Here is a 17,621-nt window from a genome sequence, read left to right on the forward strand (position 1 = left end):
CGAGCCTACAACCTCGAAGACCCACGAATGGCGAAGGAGTGGATTCGTAACCCATTTGTGAATAAACCGAGTGATTCGAGCAAATCAGGGGAAGTCACAAACAAACCCCGGAGCTATTGCCTTATTGACCAAAGGCTTGAATGGTTGAAGTAAACGCCCACTAGATTTTAAAACGTGAGATATATATTGGAGTCAGCTTCTGAAACGTGTGTGCCTCATTAATTAAAGCTTTTATACATTGTTTAACCACACCCTGAGACTCTCAGTATTTGTGTGTCGACTCTTGTTTTTATTAAAGCCTCCAGAACAGAAAACAAACACGCGGCATTGTGGGTATGAGGTCAAGAGCCAATGCCAACAACCCATTCAATGAGGGTGAGCAAACAGACGTACAATTATTACACAAAAGTAAACCATAAAAATATAATCCCTGGAACAGATCAAATAAATAAAAGAATAAATCAATGCATACAAAAAAAGTCGATTAACCAAGGCAATAATCATCCATGGCCTTTGCAAACATGTTGTAAATGATTATGAAACCATTATAAGTAGGGTTGTTCCGATCATGTTTTTTTGCTCCCGATCCGATCTCGATCGTTTTAGTTTGAGTATCTGCCGATCCCGATATTTCCCGATCCGATTGCTTTTTTTTGCTCCCGATTCAATTCCAATCATTCCCGATAATTTTTCCCGATCATATACATTTTGGCAATGCATTAAGAAAAAAATGAATAAAGCTCGGACGAATATATACATTCAACATACAGTACATAAGAACTGTATTTGTTTATTATGAAAATAAATCCTCAAGATGGCATTTACATTATTAACATTCTTTCTGTGAGAGGGATCCACGGATAGAAAGACTTGTGACTTTGTATATTGTGACTAAATATTGCCATCTAGTGTATTTGTTGAGCTTTCAGTAAATGATACTGAGGGCCATGCCCAATGCATGATGGGAAGTGGAACCATGACAAGTGAAACCACGACTGTGCGTAGTGCTACCAATTCATATATCTTTGCGATGGAATATAACTTAAGGTGTTAAGAAAAAGATCAATTGCTACCTTGCTTCCCCACATTTCTTCCCATGATATTTCTAATCGTAGGGAGAGGGATTGTAAAGCTTTAGCTAATTAAAATAAGGTTCCAAAGGCTGTCAAAATTCACTCTACTGAATTTACACTGCCTTTTAGCTCTCTATATAGGCAAGACGGCATCACTACAGATGGAGCGCGAGAATGCATGAGTGGGTCGTGCAGCGCATGCATTAATTGCGTTAAATATTTTAACGTGATACATTTTTTAAAAAATTAAATACCGCCGATATTGGGATAAATTTAATAACCCTACCTCAAGCCTGTACTAAAGACTCTGGATAAGTGTAACATATTATGTCTGTAACGTTAAATACAATTAGAAAACGATTTAATAAAAAAAAAAAAAAATATATATATATATATATATATATATTAGGGCTGTCAAACGATTAAAATTTTTAATCGAGTTAATTACAGCTTAAAAATTTATTAATCGTAATTAATCGCAATTAATCGCAATTCAAACCATCTATAAAATATGCCATATTTTTCTGTAAATTATTGTTGGAATGGAAAGATAAGACAAGATGGATATATACATTCAACATACGGTACATAAGGACTGTATTTGTTTATTATAACAATAAATCAACAAGATGGCATTAACATTATTAACATTCTGTTAAAGTGATCCATGGATAGAAAGACTTGTAGTTCTTAAAAGATGAATATTAGTACAAGTTATAGAAATGTTATATTAAAACGCCTCTTAATGTTTTCATTTTAATAAAATTTGTAAAATTTTCAATCAAAAAATAAACTAGTAGCCATATTCTGTCCTCAATGTGTGTGAGTACACAAGTTGACAGATAGCCAACGTAAGTTCCGAAAAAGAAATCAGACGGTGTAGCAAAGTTGCATGGGCTTTACTGAAGTCATCTCTTTTTGACAGGAGCATGTTTCTTGTATTTTTGTAAAACTGAAAATAACAAGGCAATGTGTCAATAACTTGCATAAATCACAAAATAACATAAAATGTACACACACGTGTCCATTTGAGCAGTAGCACTAGCCAATTAGCTCACAAGCATCTAACAATGTAACTGGATTTCACCATATATGTGAACAAATTCAAATACACATCATCAATAACTATCTAATGCTCATGAATATAAACAAAGGAGGAATATAACTCACAAGCGATGCATGTATTAGACACAAACAGTGTGATGGGGCTATGAGAACTGCCACTGAATACTGGATGCGGACGTTAGCTGGTCTGAATAGCACTGTCTATTAGTGTGAGTTCGCGTCGACATATAATTACGTCAGAAAAGCGCGCCGAAACCCAAATAATCAGCTGCACTGAATCGCCAGCAGAGGGCGACATTACGCCACATAACATATGCATGTCACACCCAAGCGCCAGCAGAGGGCGGAAAAACTCCATAAAACACAATTAACAAGTTGGCCTTTCATTGTACTGACATTTAAATCTGTCTGTGCGGGCCTAGCGCGTTAATTGCGTCAAATATTTTAACGTAATTAATTTAAAAAATTAATTAACGCCCGTTAACGCGATAATTTTGACAGCCCTAATATATATATATATATATAAAAGGCATGGCTGATATTTTTTTGCCGATTCCGATACTTTGAAAATGATGTGATCGGACCCGATCGATCGGCATCATCTCTAATTATAAGTAACATTAACATAACACTAACATTAACACTGAGCAATAAAATAAAATAAAAGCAACAAGGAAAAATGTCAAATGCATTAAGGGAGAAAATGGTGTAAAAACCAGACTCAATGCAATGGCCATTGGTGGTGTTTATTCAACACGAACACACCCTCACACAGACTCACCACAAACGCTCCTCATTTGAGCCAACAGCAGAGAGCGAACAAGATGCAAGCACAACATTATATCTAGCTGATTAACAAAGTCGATGTGATTTCTGAGCCTTCAGCCCAACGCTCCTGAAAGAAAACAGAGGGAAAAAACATGAGAAAACATGATTTCCAAGAATGTTAAAGCATGTCGTGAAAAGGTGAGGCCTACCATTGAAATGAAGATGGAAATGATAGAAAAATATGAGGGTGCTATGCGCATTCGTGAACTGGCTCGAAAATACGGCCGTAGAATGTCAAAGATCTCGACAGTCCTCCTAAAACCTCCGTTCGCCAGTCTTTATAAGTTAAGTTTGGAAAATATTATGATTGTAACACAGCCAAAAAATCCCCAGCTTTGTCAGGTTTTTAATCATTTAATCGGTTTTAATCATGCTTCATTTGAACAGAAACACCTGCTGAAGTAGTAGGCTGTCTTGCTAGTCTGGTCTATTTCAATTATTAAAATTACAGTGGGACTTTAAAGCAAAAGTGCATGGTCGCAGCAGACATGCCAACCTTGGCAGTTGTTTTTTTTTTTTTAAAAGTCCACACGCCCGCTCGCGAAGCACCCACAGGGTCCGCGGTGCAAATTTTGTGGTTTTCCTGCATGAAATGCACACAGACATCGTATATTTGGGAGGGTCCCCAGTCCTCACAAACCTTTTTGGGTGGGAGCAAATTGTATGTTGACTTACACAAAATGGAGGCAAGCTGTTCCAACCTTTTAAATAAAACTGCCAGACTAGGGTAAAAAGAGTATTGCATTGTAGCATTGGCAATATTGACAAATCTATAATACACAAACTGCACTTCCTCAGACTTAGTTATACAAGTCTTGCAAAACAGCTTGCATTAGAGGCGAGGTATGGTTGCAAGTATGAACACAAGTCAATTACAAGTGAAGTGTAAATGTAGCCAATGACCGATCATGTGTGCCATCATAAAGTGCGTGTCTGCATATTTATTGCAAAGCCTGACCTTTCATTTACATTAGCACAGTCATTGATTGATTTATGACTTTATTAGAAGTTTGCATAAGAACAGATAAAGTTTCATAATGGTACAGTTCACTAGTACAGGGTCTACTAAAACTAAAACACACAGGCGTCATATGTGTGCATAAATGAAATTTCCACTCACGTGCATGTTAAGAGGGGGAGTTCAGAATTTTTGACATCAGGTTTAATCTTCGAGTTGGGGGGGGGGGGGTTAATTTGTCAGTAGAGTTGATTTCAAAATATTCCGTATCGTTTGTTAGTCTTCTATTATTTTTCAGGGCTCCTGAGTGGCTATGCTAATGCAAGTCAATATGGCGAATTAGCATACTAATAAAAAAAAAAAAAAACATGCGCACAGGAGAATCATCGATGACGCATGCAATCAATAGTGTGTGCTATGTTTTCAGGATAAAGTTATTAAAACTTACCATTGCATGTCAATAACTGCAGTAAGAACAGCAACATTACCGAGTAATTCAGTTGTTTTGCAGAGAAGAGAACAAGCTGGCTGGGCAAGCAGGGCGGAGGGATATCACTTTGGTCTTTTGACTGTTTTTTTTTTTTTTTTTTTTGTGGCAACGAAGCAACTTCCTGCCCCCAAAATGCAGGGAAGAATTGGAGCTGAACACGAGTTTTCAGGAACTCAATAAACCATTGCAAGTAAACACTAAGACTTTTTACCACTTCTCAACAAAGGTGTTCTTCAAACTTTTTTGTAGACAAGACCAACTGGGAAAAAAAACATGCAGCTATCAATGAGGTAAGTGGATTCCTGCATGCTTTATTTGCCGCTGGGCCAATATTCGTATACTCTAAGCTTAGTTCTACTTCAGGAAAGCAGCTATATCATCTCAACAGTAAAGCATTGTGAGCATAAAAGCATGTCAATATAAAAAGCAGTAGCAGTATGGCAATTATTTACAAAAATGTGCCTAAATCATCACGCAATATGTCAAAAATGAAAAACATTATAAAACTCTGACATAGGCAAATGTGTTGAACATAATTTCAAGTATTATTTCATGGATTTCAAGTGCCGGTGATGGTCACCTTAAAGCACTTGATTTAAAAACGAAGTTACGTAATTTGCGGACTATAAGCCGCTACTTTCCCCCCCTCATTTTGAATCCTGCTTCTTATAATCAAGTGCTGCTTATTAGTTGGGAATATTGAACATGTGTCCAAGCTAGAGTTCTGTAACCTTTTTAAATTCTATACTTTTGATCCATCACATGATGATTTTGGCACTTTCTTTTTTAATAAGCCTGTATTATTGGTTTTCTTGTTTTAGGCAACTCCGATTGTTGACATATAGGGTTGTTCTTGAGTGGGCGTTAAAAGGCAAACATCGGGGAAGAGGCCAGCGATGTGTTCTTCCATCGTGTGTCGTCTCCTTCATCCGTGACAAGTACACTTCTGTCAGTGGGAACTACAATGGTTTTAGGGAAGCTGAAGATGCTCTGCAATTGTTCTAAGTACAACTCCTACATACCCAGAAACTTTTGATCTTTTAAACCTTCACATTTCACATACAAGACAAGACAATATGTGTGTTTTTTATTGTAGTACATTCAAAAATATCTATTAAATCTACTGACATGTTGTAAAATGACTTTTTCTGTATCAGGCCTTTCGATGCCTGCAATGTTTTGGGGAATTGTAGTTGGAGGCTTGAAATAAAAGTCTGGATCAGCAAATTTTACTGATGAATCCTGCAGTCTTTCCAGGACATGCGCCACAAAATTCTGTCAGAATGTCTGTGTTGTTGGCTCGTAACTCCTCCAGGCAACCCATCTTTTTGTTTGCTTTTTTGCTGGAAACTCCAAGCTGTATCTCAAAGTCCCTAATAGAGTAAATTTGATTGAGATATGTACACATAAGAAAGGTACAATGCAATTGTTAATGGGACACATGTTGATAGAGCCTACCATCAGCATTCCTCGCTTGCTGGCGCCCTTCCCTTCATGGAGTTGAAAACAAAGTGGAGCCTCTTCTGGGTGTACCTTCAGCATCTCCAGGTCACCTAAAGATCACAGTAAAAAGTAGCTTGTTAGATGTGTCATGATAATATGCCTGTGTTGTAGACACAACCGCACCATGGAATAATGTAAACCCTAATATCTAAAACAAATTATCACTGAATGTCATGTTCAGCAAAAAAGTTTTAGAATTATTTTTTAAATCGTATTTAGGAGCGCTGTTCAACGCTTTCCCAAAGACCAAATCGGAGCTTACTTCTTGGTTTATTCCTTTATTACAAGCTAGGTAGGTGTCACTTATCTAAGGACATAGAAAAAAACTAAGTTATCACTCAGTGTACGCTCAAAAGGTTTCTTCTCAATTTTTCATGAAAGTGATAAAGTAATCAAATATCCCCCAGTTCACTCACAATCCTTATTATAAATAACCCTTCAATAACTGATTGGGTGAGGTGTCTGGGGCGAATAGTAAAGGTAAACAAAAAAAAATTGTATGATTGACATTTTGATTACCGGTATTTACATACTACCGACTACTAGTCCCAATGAGGAAGAGTCAGAGTACGTGTCTGTGTGTGGGAGTGTGCAAAAAACAGCGGTTGCTCACGCACATAACCTACGAACGATTCGTAAACCGAATCCAAACCCGAAGTGGATGGATTTACTGCATTCGGGATGGTGATCTGGAAATTGACTGGACTGTCCCCCTTGTGTGTGTGTGTGTGTGTGTGTGTGTGTGTGTGTGTGTGTGTGTGTGTGTGTGTGTGTGTGTGTGTGTGTGTGTGTGTGTGTGTGTGTGTGTGTGTGTGAGTGAGTGAGTGAAGACAAGTGTACAGTCAGCCAAACTCTATTCAAAATGAATACGGGAGTCGGAAGGTGGCGTCCGAGCTCCAGGTGCTTTATTGTGCTGCAGTGTCGCATCCCAAAAAAAATCGGGGTGAAAAGACTATGCCTTCGAAGGTGCAAACAACACAATCAGCTCTCACCAAACGACGGACTGACTAAAATACTACAAAAATGGCCGCCACAGTACTTCCTTCCTGTCAAACGGCTGTTAAAATAATAGCACAAAGGAAAAATGCACGTCGTGAGATATTGGACAGAACAATGACCATTGTTTCCTATTTAAAACCGCGAACCATAAGTATGCATGGCGTTTGTTACAAGCCTCACTAACGCGAGCTGCGATATCGAGGTGTGCATGCACATATATGTGATATATTTTCATATATGATTTTTTTTTTTTTTACCTGTTTATCAGAAGCTCTTGAAGACATTTGGACACTCGAAGGCACGGCATTTGGTTTCAGGAGAGGATACCGATGAAAATGGGCGCTGCAAATACTCCAAAGCAGTACTTTTTCCACCGGTGTGTGTGTGTATGTCATATCCAGCAGAGTAACCACATTTTATATCGTTCCTCGTTCTTCATAGGCAGGCGGTGGAAACTTTCCTTTGTCCATTTCTTCTGTATGTTTCCACAACTTCTAAAAGCACATTTCACCATTTTGACGTTCTTCCGTGAACGCTCTGCATAGCAGACCAAGGTGAATACGAGTGGCCACAGCACTCCCCTCTATTGTGGTGCCATTACGCATAGAAAAATAATAGTCCCGCAGAATTAAATGAATTACGGCAGTTTGGTGAGACATTGTTTTGGCTGCAGGGGGTTTTTGAAAATTGGGCTGCGTTTTTAATTCATTTGACTATGTTAGATCTGTGAATATCGGTTTTTATTAGCATGCTAACTGGCCATACTGACTTGCATTAGCATAATCACTGTGGAGCCCTGAAAATAATAAAAGACTAACAAACGATACGGAACTTAATTCCCCCCTAATTCAAAGATTAAGCTTGATGTCAAAAATTCTCAACTTCCGCTTTAATTCATAAATTTCAAATAAAATCAACCAGCCATGCATTTTTTTCTAAACGTTGTCCTAGCGGTGTGGAAGCCGAACGAAACGGCTCCAGGCTGGATTAAACGGCGACTGGCAGAGGGACTGTGGAAGTCGCAGGAAAAAATGACAAACAGAGTAACTGGTCGTGCAATAAAAGTATTGTACTAAACAATAGGAAATGCAAATTTATGCATTTAAATACTATTTTATTTGTGTACAGTTTGCTTGATTAAACTCCAGAATACTTGCACACTGGCTCAAATGCACTGTACTCGATGTGACGAGGGACACGGGAAAAGCAACTTCAGATCGAGCATGTATCGCAGCGATGAAGCAAATTGTTTTATTTTCCTTCATTTAATTATTTACAGGGTCTCCATAAAGTCTCTTTACCATTTCAAAAATTTATTAAAAATGCAATTGATTAGATATTCTATTCAGATTCGTTCTATTGTATTCAGCATTTATTGAAGTTTTTTCTTTTTTGTTAAAAGGACCTTTTAACTGAATATGTGGCACCACAACTGAATGACCTTCAACCAACCATCATTTTTCAGCAAGATGGTGCACCACCACATTGGGGGCTGCATGTTCGTGGATTCCTCAATCAAACATTTCCAGACCGATGGATTGGAAGGGATGGGCCAATTCCTTGGCCGCCACGTTCACCAGATATCACTCCCCTGGACGTCTTTCTATGGGGCTAAGTTAAAGATATCATGTATCGAACAAAGATAAGGGACATTACTGACCTTAAGTGAAGGGTTACTGATGCCATTGACACAATTGATGAGGCTATGCTACAGCGAACATGGCAAAAAAATCGAGTACCGTCTTGATGTGCTTCGTGCAACTAATTGTGCCCATGTACTGTAGAAGTGTATTAGAAGAGGTAAAAAAAACAAAAAAAAAAAACAATAAACACTGAATTCAATAGAACAAATCTGAATAAAATATATAATCAATTGCATTTTTAATACATTTTTTAAACGTTAAAGAGACTTTATGGACACCCTGTATATTTTTAGAAGGGGGGCTGAGAAATATTGTGTGCCAAACACTTCCTAGCATTTTTAATTTACGCAAAATTCAAGCATTTTTCAAACCTTAAAAACACGACAGTAAAATCCAAGCACTTTCAAGGATTTCAAGGACCTGTACGATCCCTGAAATTACCATGCTATTAACGTGATTTTTATCATGTTGAAATGGGGAACTGACTCCGAAAAAATTACCTCATTAAAATGACCAAGTATAAATGTGTTATTATAATGTGAAAAAAGTTAAGACACCAAATGTTTGCCATCTTATGGCTGTTACCCCACTGCTGCAGCCTATTTTGTGGTCTTGTCGCCTTTGGCTGGTGTGAGATTCTTGGTGGCTTTTCCCAACGTCACATGACGAATAGACGAGCCAAACTGGAGCGTGCCAAGCGTCTCTGTCGTGTCCTTGGCATCTGGACTCACGTTGATGAAGACGCAACACTGAGGGGACAAAAATAAATTAATAAATAAATCACAATTCTAAGATTAGGAACATTACACTGTAAATCAGTTTATTTTGGTATCGCTTTTTATTTTACTTTTGTGTGCAAAACGTTTTATTCAATCATTATTCCCATCTTATTTGTTTTTTACATTCTGTACTTTATTTCTGTGAAGTTATATATTTAAGTGATCCACTTTTCGTGGTTAATGGGGACCAGAACCCGCCGCGATAAGTGAAAAACCACAAAGTAGCGCGCCCCTGAAAAAAAAAATTGTGTGTGTTCAATGTATTTATTCAGATTTCGCATTGGAAAGAGATACAAATAAGACATGCCCCCCCCCCCAAAGTATAATTTAAAATAAGAAACCCAAAACTTTTTATGCATACAGTAGTACCACTACATACGAAGTTAATTCTTTCCAGGACCTTGTTTGTAAGTCGAAATGGTCATTTTTCGAGCAGGATTTTCCCATAAGAATACATTATAATTACATTAATTCACAGCCCAAAAACCTAAACTAAATCCTTAATAAATACTGCTGGTACAATTGCAAATAGCAATTACACAGAGCAAAACGAATAAATTATGAATAGAAATTGGAATAATAATATAATAATAGTAATAATCGTAATAATAATACCAGTAATAATGTAACGAATCGGGTTCTAATGCGACAGATGCATTTTTGTGTGGTATACCTGAACACACTGACGTGTCAGTGTGAGGGAGGACTTTTTACTTTCACTTCACTTGTTCAGCTGCGGCGGACAGTAGGCATGTTGTGTTACACAAGCTCTCAAATAAATGATTAAAAACCTGACTAAGCTGGCGATTTCTTTGGCGATGTTACAATAATATTAATAATGTCACCTTAACTTATAAAGACTGGCGAATGGAGGAGGACCGCCGAGATCATAGCCCGTCTACGGCCGAATTGTTCAGCCAGTCCATGGATGCGCACTCCACCCCAGGGGTCGCGTTAACCGAATATTTTCCATCGTTGACCGGTTTTTTAAAACGGTGACGGAAAAAACTGAAGTCCATCAGTCATTTTGACAGGTTGCAATTCACACCCCAGACCACAGGGTGGCGAGTGAGCATATTAATTAGCTATTGTCTCTCTTGATGCATGACGTCGTTGGCCTTACTCGGAAAAATGTCAAGGCAACTGAGCGTCCGAACTAAGGCTACGTTCATACTACAGGTCTTAATGCACAAATCCGATTTTTTCGTGTTTTTCTGACTCGAGTGAGGCATTAACTTGACGGTCTGAACGTGACAAGTTGCATAGAACGGGACCATTTCAAATCCGATCTGGGTCACTTTTGTATGTGGTCTAAATCTGATCTGGGCCACATTTTTCCAGACTGTCGCGGCGGTCTGTACTGTCCAGTCCCGCAAATCGGATTTAATGCAGCAATTACGTCATCAAAAAGCGAGAGACGGTACGGTAGCTACGGTAGCGATGCAGCAGTGCGTTATTAGCGCCTAGCTTGCCTTGAACACGGCTTTTTAGGAAGGGTCGGACTTGACAACAGTCATAAAAAAATAAAAATAGGTTTGAGGATAAGCCTGAGAATGATCGGTTTTCTCTCTGCTCCATATAAGCAATATTTCAACATTGCTTACACGGCCGAGAGTCGGGGCAAACTACTCGTATGTGTGTGTGACATGCACGAACAGTGCGTGCATGCTATCGATCCAAATACTTTGAATATAAACCTGTACAGGGATTATTTATGCCTGTTATTTGTGTCCTCTTTTTAACAGCAACAAGCCTATGGCTACGTTCATACTACAGTTCTTAATGCACGAATCCGATTTTTTGTCATATCTGCGCACTAATTCGCAGTCCGACATGCGCTGAGCAAGACAACCCACATGCGCAGAAGCATCAAAACAAATGACCATACAATCACACATGCTGGCTGTCATCCGTCATTCCAGGGATATCATATTTTGCTTATTAAATTATTTATGACTTGTCAAGTCCGACCCTTCCTAAAAAGCCGTGTTCAAGGCAAGTTAGGCGCTAGTAACGCACAGCTGCTTGATGTGTGATGGCGCGGTGTCGATTCTCTGTTAAGCTTGTTCGGACAGAATATTAATTAAAGATGAATGAAAACTAAATACTATTGAATATGTAATTATTAACATTTTAAAAATTTAAGTGACGGGTAAAAATAGATTATGACCGGATTTTTATGACCCTGTCAGTCAAAATGACAGACAACGAAAAAGTCTAGCGCAACCTCTGCTCCACCCTCATATTTTTTATAATTTCCATCTTCATTTCAATGGTAAGTCTCACTTTTTCCCTTTTTTCAACACTTACATTAACATTGTTGGAACACATGTCGATTTCCCTCACATAAAAATCCACTATGCATCCGTGTTGCGGGACAACAAAGAAACTGCGGCGCTGTCATAAATCGTCATATTTCGAGCATGTCATCAGATGTAGAAACAAATGGCGGGTCAAATTTTATGTCGGATTTAGAAAAGATCGGGTGATAAAACGATCGTATGTTGAGGTACCACTGTATATATATTTTAATAAATAATTGTGAAACACTTCAAATGTAACTAGGCCTGCAAGCAGGACTGAACGGGCCCTCGCACTTTGGCGCAACTCGGATGGCACGCAGGTCGGGGTGGTGGCAGACAGCCCCCCTCTAAACATCTAATGAGAACCTAACATGCTTGAAACTCACCTCTTTTTTTGGGATGAGAATTTGTTTTGAGTTTTCGAGTATGTAAAGGCCCCAAATTCTGCTGCCACTAGTTGGTGCGAAAGAGTTGATGCAAATTACCACTACTGGACTCTTCAGGGTAAGACTCTCACCAAGCACGGCAAGTTCTGAGCAGATATCCTGTATATCTGCAAAGTTATGACTGTTCAAAATGTGTGGAGAGACAAAATGGTGACGGTCATTATCACTTTCCTGTTGGACCCTTCTGCTTCAACCAAACCTCAATAATTTTCATCAGGCATCTGAACACATGTCTTAAGGCTTCCCTTATGCAGGTTTGAGGTCAACTGATTTTTTTCCCTTAGAGGACGAGCGTGTCCCGTAAAAAAAACCCTTTTCCTGTTCCCACTAGGAGGCGCCAGGCACAATTTTTCAGTCCAGACCTGTTCAGGCTGGGATAACTCACACACATGCCAGATTTAAAATAGATTGAACGTTGTATGAGGGAGTTATTAGTCATTTTCCGAATTTGGTGTTTTGCCGAAAAAATGGCTGACTTTGGCACCCCGCTCGGGTCAGGCCCGTGAATGAAAACAAACCATTTTAATAAATTAAGATTTCATATGCCTCATGAACAGTCTCGCCAATTTTGAGGATGATCCAACTAATTCCCTAGGCGCCAAGGTCTCAAATGTGCACCCTGTAAATCGATAAAAATTTCACATTTAATCCAAAATACCTGATTTCTTGTTGGGTTTGGAATATGCGTGCAAGAGACTTTTTGGAGTAGTTTTGAACAACGTATCGACTGCCTGAATTGCATCACTCTACATTGAAAAAAACCTAAATGAAGAGGCCTTTTTGAAAAATTCAAGGGGGCGCCACTGAGCCATTTTGTTACATTTTTTTTGTAACGTTGCAAGATTATCAAAATTTACGCAAAGCCGCATGTATGTGCAAAATTTGGTGAGTTTTCATGCATGTTCAGGCCTCCAAATGTAAACTGAACTATAAATCGATAAAAATTTCCCATTCGATCCAAAATGCACGATTTCCTGTTGAATTTGTAAGATGGGTGCAAGAGACTTTTTGGATCAGTTTTGCATAAGGTATGGACTCCCCAAATTTCATTGCTCTACGTTGAAAAACCCCAATAGGAGAGGCCTTTTTTAAAAACTCCTTTCTGTCGCCACTAGTTGGCACTGTAGAGTTGATGCAAATAACCCCTACAAGACCCTTCAGGGTACGACTATCAACAAGCACGGGATGTTTGGTGCAGATATGTTGTATGTCTGCCGAGTTATGACTGTTCAAACTTTTTGGCGAGACAAATTGTTGACCGTCATTTTCACTTTACTGTTTGGACCCCTCCGCTTCATCAAAACCTCAATATTTTTCATCAGGCACCTAAACACATGTCTTAAGGCTCCCCTGATGCAGGTTTGAGGTCAATAGATTTTTTCCCCTGGGGGAGGAGCCTGTCTCGTGAAGAAGGGCATTTCCTGTTGCCACTAGGGGGCGCCAGGCCTAATGGGTAGTATTTCAATGCAGTCGTGTTCAGGCTGGTATACCTCATATTCTGCATTATGTGCAAATTTTGATGAGTTTTTGAGCATGTTCAGGCCTCCAAATTGGCCGTTTTCATTTGCCCTGAAAAATAAATAAAAATAAAAAATAAAAAAAAATATTAATCCTTTGTAAAACAACGGTCTTCGCACGCCTAGTGCTCGGGCCCTAATAATTATGACACGTTTTAAACATATTACTCTCCCACCAAATTATTTTCAAACAAAAACAAAGTACAGAAATGCTTGTCATTAATAAATGCTTTACTGAGTGAGTCCACTCAAATTGGCTCAGGCTGCTCACTTACACACAAAAAGTTGCCACAGCAACTGTTTAACAAGTTAAACGATGATTGCCACATGAGGAGCTTTGAAGCTTCGGCTTTCGAGCATCTTTGGCAAGATCAAGCATTAAACATCTGTCAATCATCATTAACTTTGATAAGCAACTCCTGTGCACTGCCTGAACAACAAAGAGGGACAGTGAGACTACGTGATCGACTCGAGACGGCTCATCTGAATTTATTTATTTATTTTAATTCTTAAAAAAATCTGCGATGGAATGAGGGCGCAAAGTTTGAAGCGCGAATGATCACTGTATGTATATCATGACTGCTCTTTTATTTGAATGTCAGTCATTTTGGTGCTACTTTTGTGTAAATAATCTGTATTTGCAGACATAATATGAATGATCAGTCATCGCAATCAACCTGTATCGGAAATTTAGTCACCTCTTCAAGGCTGAAATTCAAATTAACGTGTGAAAGTGCACCATCCAATAGACAGTTTGTTTTGTAACTTAGAGAAAAGGAGAGCAAACGTGCGTAATTCAGAGTGAATCAGAGTGAAGTGTAATGAACTATGCCTGGAACTTGCAGTCCTTGCAAGACAAAACATACGCGACTCCAGTTGGGGTCTTTGCCAATTTGATTGTTTAACATGGTGATTTTAACATTGATTTGTTAAATCCCATGAAACAAAAAGGCATTGATGACTTCCTTGATACGATGTACAGTTTGAGTTTATACCCAACAATTACAAAACCCACCAGAGTAACATCACATAGTGCCACAATAATTGATAATATTTTTACAAACATTATGGAAAATCAAATTACCAGTGGCCTATTTATTTGCGACATTACTGACCATCTGCCTGTCTTTTCCCTGTATGATTGTTGTTTTAAAAAAACCAAAGATCCTTTAAAAACTGATTAAACGTATAGTAACGGAAGAAACTATTAATTCCTTGAATACTAGTTTAGCAAGTCAAAACTGGGGCGCAGTATATAACAAATCAGAGGTGAACATTGCCTACAACAATTTTTTGGATATATTCACTTCATTGCAAAACAAGCATTGTCCATTAAGTGAATGTTGTATTAAGAAAAAATGTATAAAAAGCCCTTGGCTTACAAAAGGAATAAAGAGCGCTTGTAAAAAGAAAAACAAACTCTATAAATTGTTTATCAAATTCAAAACAATAGAAGCTGAAGAACGTTATAAGAAATATAAGAACAAATTAACTGATGTTATAAGAAGGAGCAAACAGTTGTATTACAAAAACAAATTGTACGAATATAAAAATAACATGAAGGGAACTTGGAACATACTGAACAGTTTGATTAAACATGGACCACCAAAGTCGACATATCCCAACTATTTTTTAGATGAAAGTGGAGAGAATTATGAAATGAACGAAATAGTGACTAAATTCAATAATTTTTTTGTAAATGTTGGCCCAAATTTGGCTGCTGATATTCCTGACCCAGGTTCTGACAAACACTTCTCAAATATTACGCATAATCCATGCTCTATTTTTCTTTCAGCAACAAATGAACAGGAAGTGATAAACACTGTACTTAAATGTAAAAGTAAGATTTCTACTGACTGCCATGATATCAATATGAATTTGGTTAAAAGAGTTATTTTAAACATTGCAAAACCCCTAACATACATATTCAATTTATCATTCCAATCTGGTTGTTTTCCGGCAAAGATGAAAATTGCCAAAGTAATCCCATTATTCAAAGATGATGACAAGCATTGTTTTTCCAATTACAGACCAATTTCTCTGCTGCCCCAGTTTTCAAAAATTTTGGAGAAACTCTTCAATTCCAGACTTGAAAAGTTTCTTGACAAACATCAGATAATACATGAAGGACAATATGGTTTCAGAACCAATAGAACGACATCAATGGCAATAATTGATGCATTTGAAGAAATCACGACTGCTATAGACAAGAAAAAACATGCCATCGGTGTTTTTATTGACCTTAAAAAGGCGTTTGATACAATAAATCATTCAATTCTACTAAATAAGTTGGAAAAATATGGAATTAGAGGTGTGGCTGGGGACTGGGTGAAAAGCTATTTATCAGAAAGGGTACAATATGTTAAGATGGACGAGAACATATCTGGCACACTTCACATTAGCTGTGGTGTCCCTCAAGGGTCTGTGTTGGGACCAAAACTTTTCATTGTGTATATGAACGATATCTTCCACGTATCCAATGCATTAAAACTGATCTTATTTGCTGACGACACCAACATATTCTATAGTAGTGATAATTACAGCGAGCTAGTAACTACTGTTAATAAGGAACTAAAAGCCATAAAGAAGTGGATGGATATAAATAAATTATCCCTAAATATTAAGAAAACAAAGGCAATGTTATTTGGTAATCAAATAGCTAATTCTGAGTTGAAAATAATAATTGAAGGTCTACCAATTGAAAATGTAAATGAAGCTAAATTTCTCGGCGTTATAATTGATAACAAGCTGTCATGGAGACCCCATATCAGATACACGAAAAACAAAATCTCCAAATGCCTGTCAATCATAAATAAAGCAAAACAATACCTTGATGTAAATGCACTTCGGATTTTATACTGCACTTTGGTACTCCCATACTTTTCATATTGTGTCGAAGTATGGGGGAACACTTACCAAAGTGCATTATATCCATTAATTACATTACAGAAGCGAGCAATTCGGATTATACATAAAGTAGGTTTTTTAGATCACACTCATGATTTATTTACTCAATCAAAACTGTTGAAATTTAATGATCTTGTGAAATACAACACATCAATACTTTTATTTAAAGCATTTCATAAGTTATTACCCCTCAATTTACAATGTCTTTTTACAGTGCAACAGCAATCTCATAATCTGAGAAGATTTGCCAACTTTTCACAACCAAAATTTCGTACTACTCTTAAAGGATTCTGCGTGTCTGTATGTGGGGTAAAACTCTGGAACAGTTTGGGATTACATTATAAGCAATGTCAAAGTATTCAGAAATTCAAATTGCTGTATAAACATCAGGTCTGGTCACGATATACAGAAAGAGGTCTTTAATAGTCTTGGGTGTATGCAGAAATATTACATGTTTTATGTATAATATTTTGTACATATGTAATAGTTACTCATGTATTATTAGTGATGTGTATGTATATGTGTGTATGTGTATATATGTATATATATATTATTATTATTATTATCAATGTAATCATTATGATTAGTACAGCTGTTGTAGGGAAGTGACTGCATTCCTATGGAATTTTTGGAGTGAAATGGGGGTGGGACTCAAAAAAGCTCGGCTTCTTCCCACTCATTTTCGAGCTACACGTGTATGTATTGTTATAATTTTTGTTACATTCATCATGACTGTTTAATTTTTATTTTATTGTATTTTATTTTTTCCATACTTGTTGTTTTTTGTTTTTTGTTGTTATTGCTCGAAATAAATAAATCAAATCAAAATCAAAACATGTTTATACAGTATTCGCAAATTCTTTAAGGTTTATTGAAATATTACGGTCATTTGTTGAAGTGCAATTTTTACATATGGCTCCTTTAATCGTTTCTTTAGATAATTAACACATCAAAACTAGCTAGCTGTTGCGATATCGATGTCTGACCTTGGCGTCTCCGCTGAGGCTGGGCTGCAGAAGGTGAGTCAGTTTACAGTTCCTGAAGGGCACGTGAAGGGCGTTACTCTTGAGCGCCGCAAATACCTAAACACACATGCCGAGAATTGAGCTG

General features: G+C 37.7%; 1 protein-coding gene across 2 annotated transcripts in view; it reads right to left on the bottom strand.

Annotated features, from left to right (window-relative positions):
• Nucleotides 1-2,878: 2,878 nt before the first annotated feature.
• LOC130916154 (uncharacterized) overlaps nt 2,879-17,621 on the bottom strand; it is a 35,242-nt gene continuing 20,499 nt past the window's right edge. For both annotated transcript variants that reach the window (XM_057836647.1, XM_057836646.1), the window contains 3 exons: nt 17,498-17,593; nt 9,145-9,308; nt 2,879-3,033 (listed from right to left, as the gene is read on the bottom strand). In XM_057836647.1, coding sequence (XP_057692630.1) covers nt 9,159-9,308; nt 17,498-17,593 — 246 coding nt within the window. In that variant the 3' untranslated portion in view covers nt 2,879-3,033; nt 9,145-9,158. The remainder of the gene's footprint in view (nt 3,034-9,144; nt 9,309-17,497; nt 17,594-17,621) is intronic.

Source organism: Corythoichthys intestinalis, chromosome 5 (genome assembly GCF_030265065.1).
Source record: "Corythoichthys intestinalis isolate RoL2023-P3 chromosome 5, ASM3026506v1, whole genome shotgun sequence".
NCBI lineage: Eukaryota > Metazoa > Chordata > Actinopteri > Syngnathiformes > Syngnathidae > Corythoichthys > Corythoichthys intestinalis.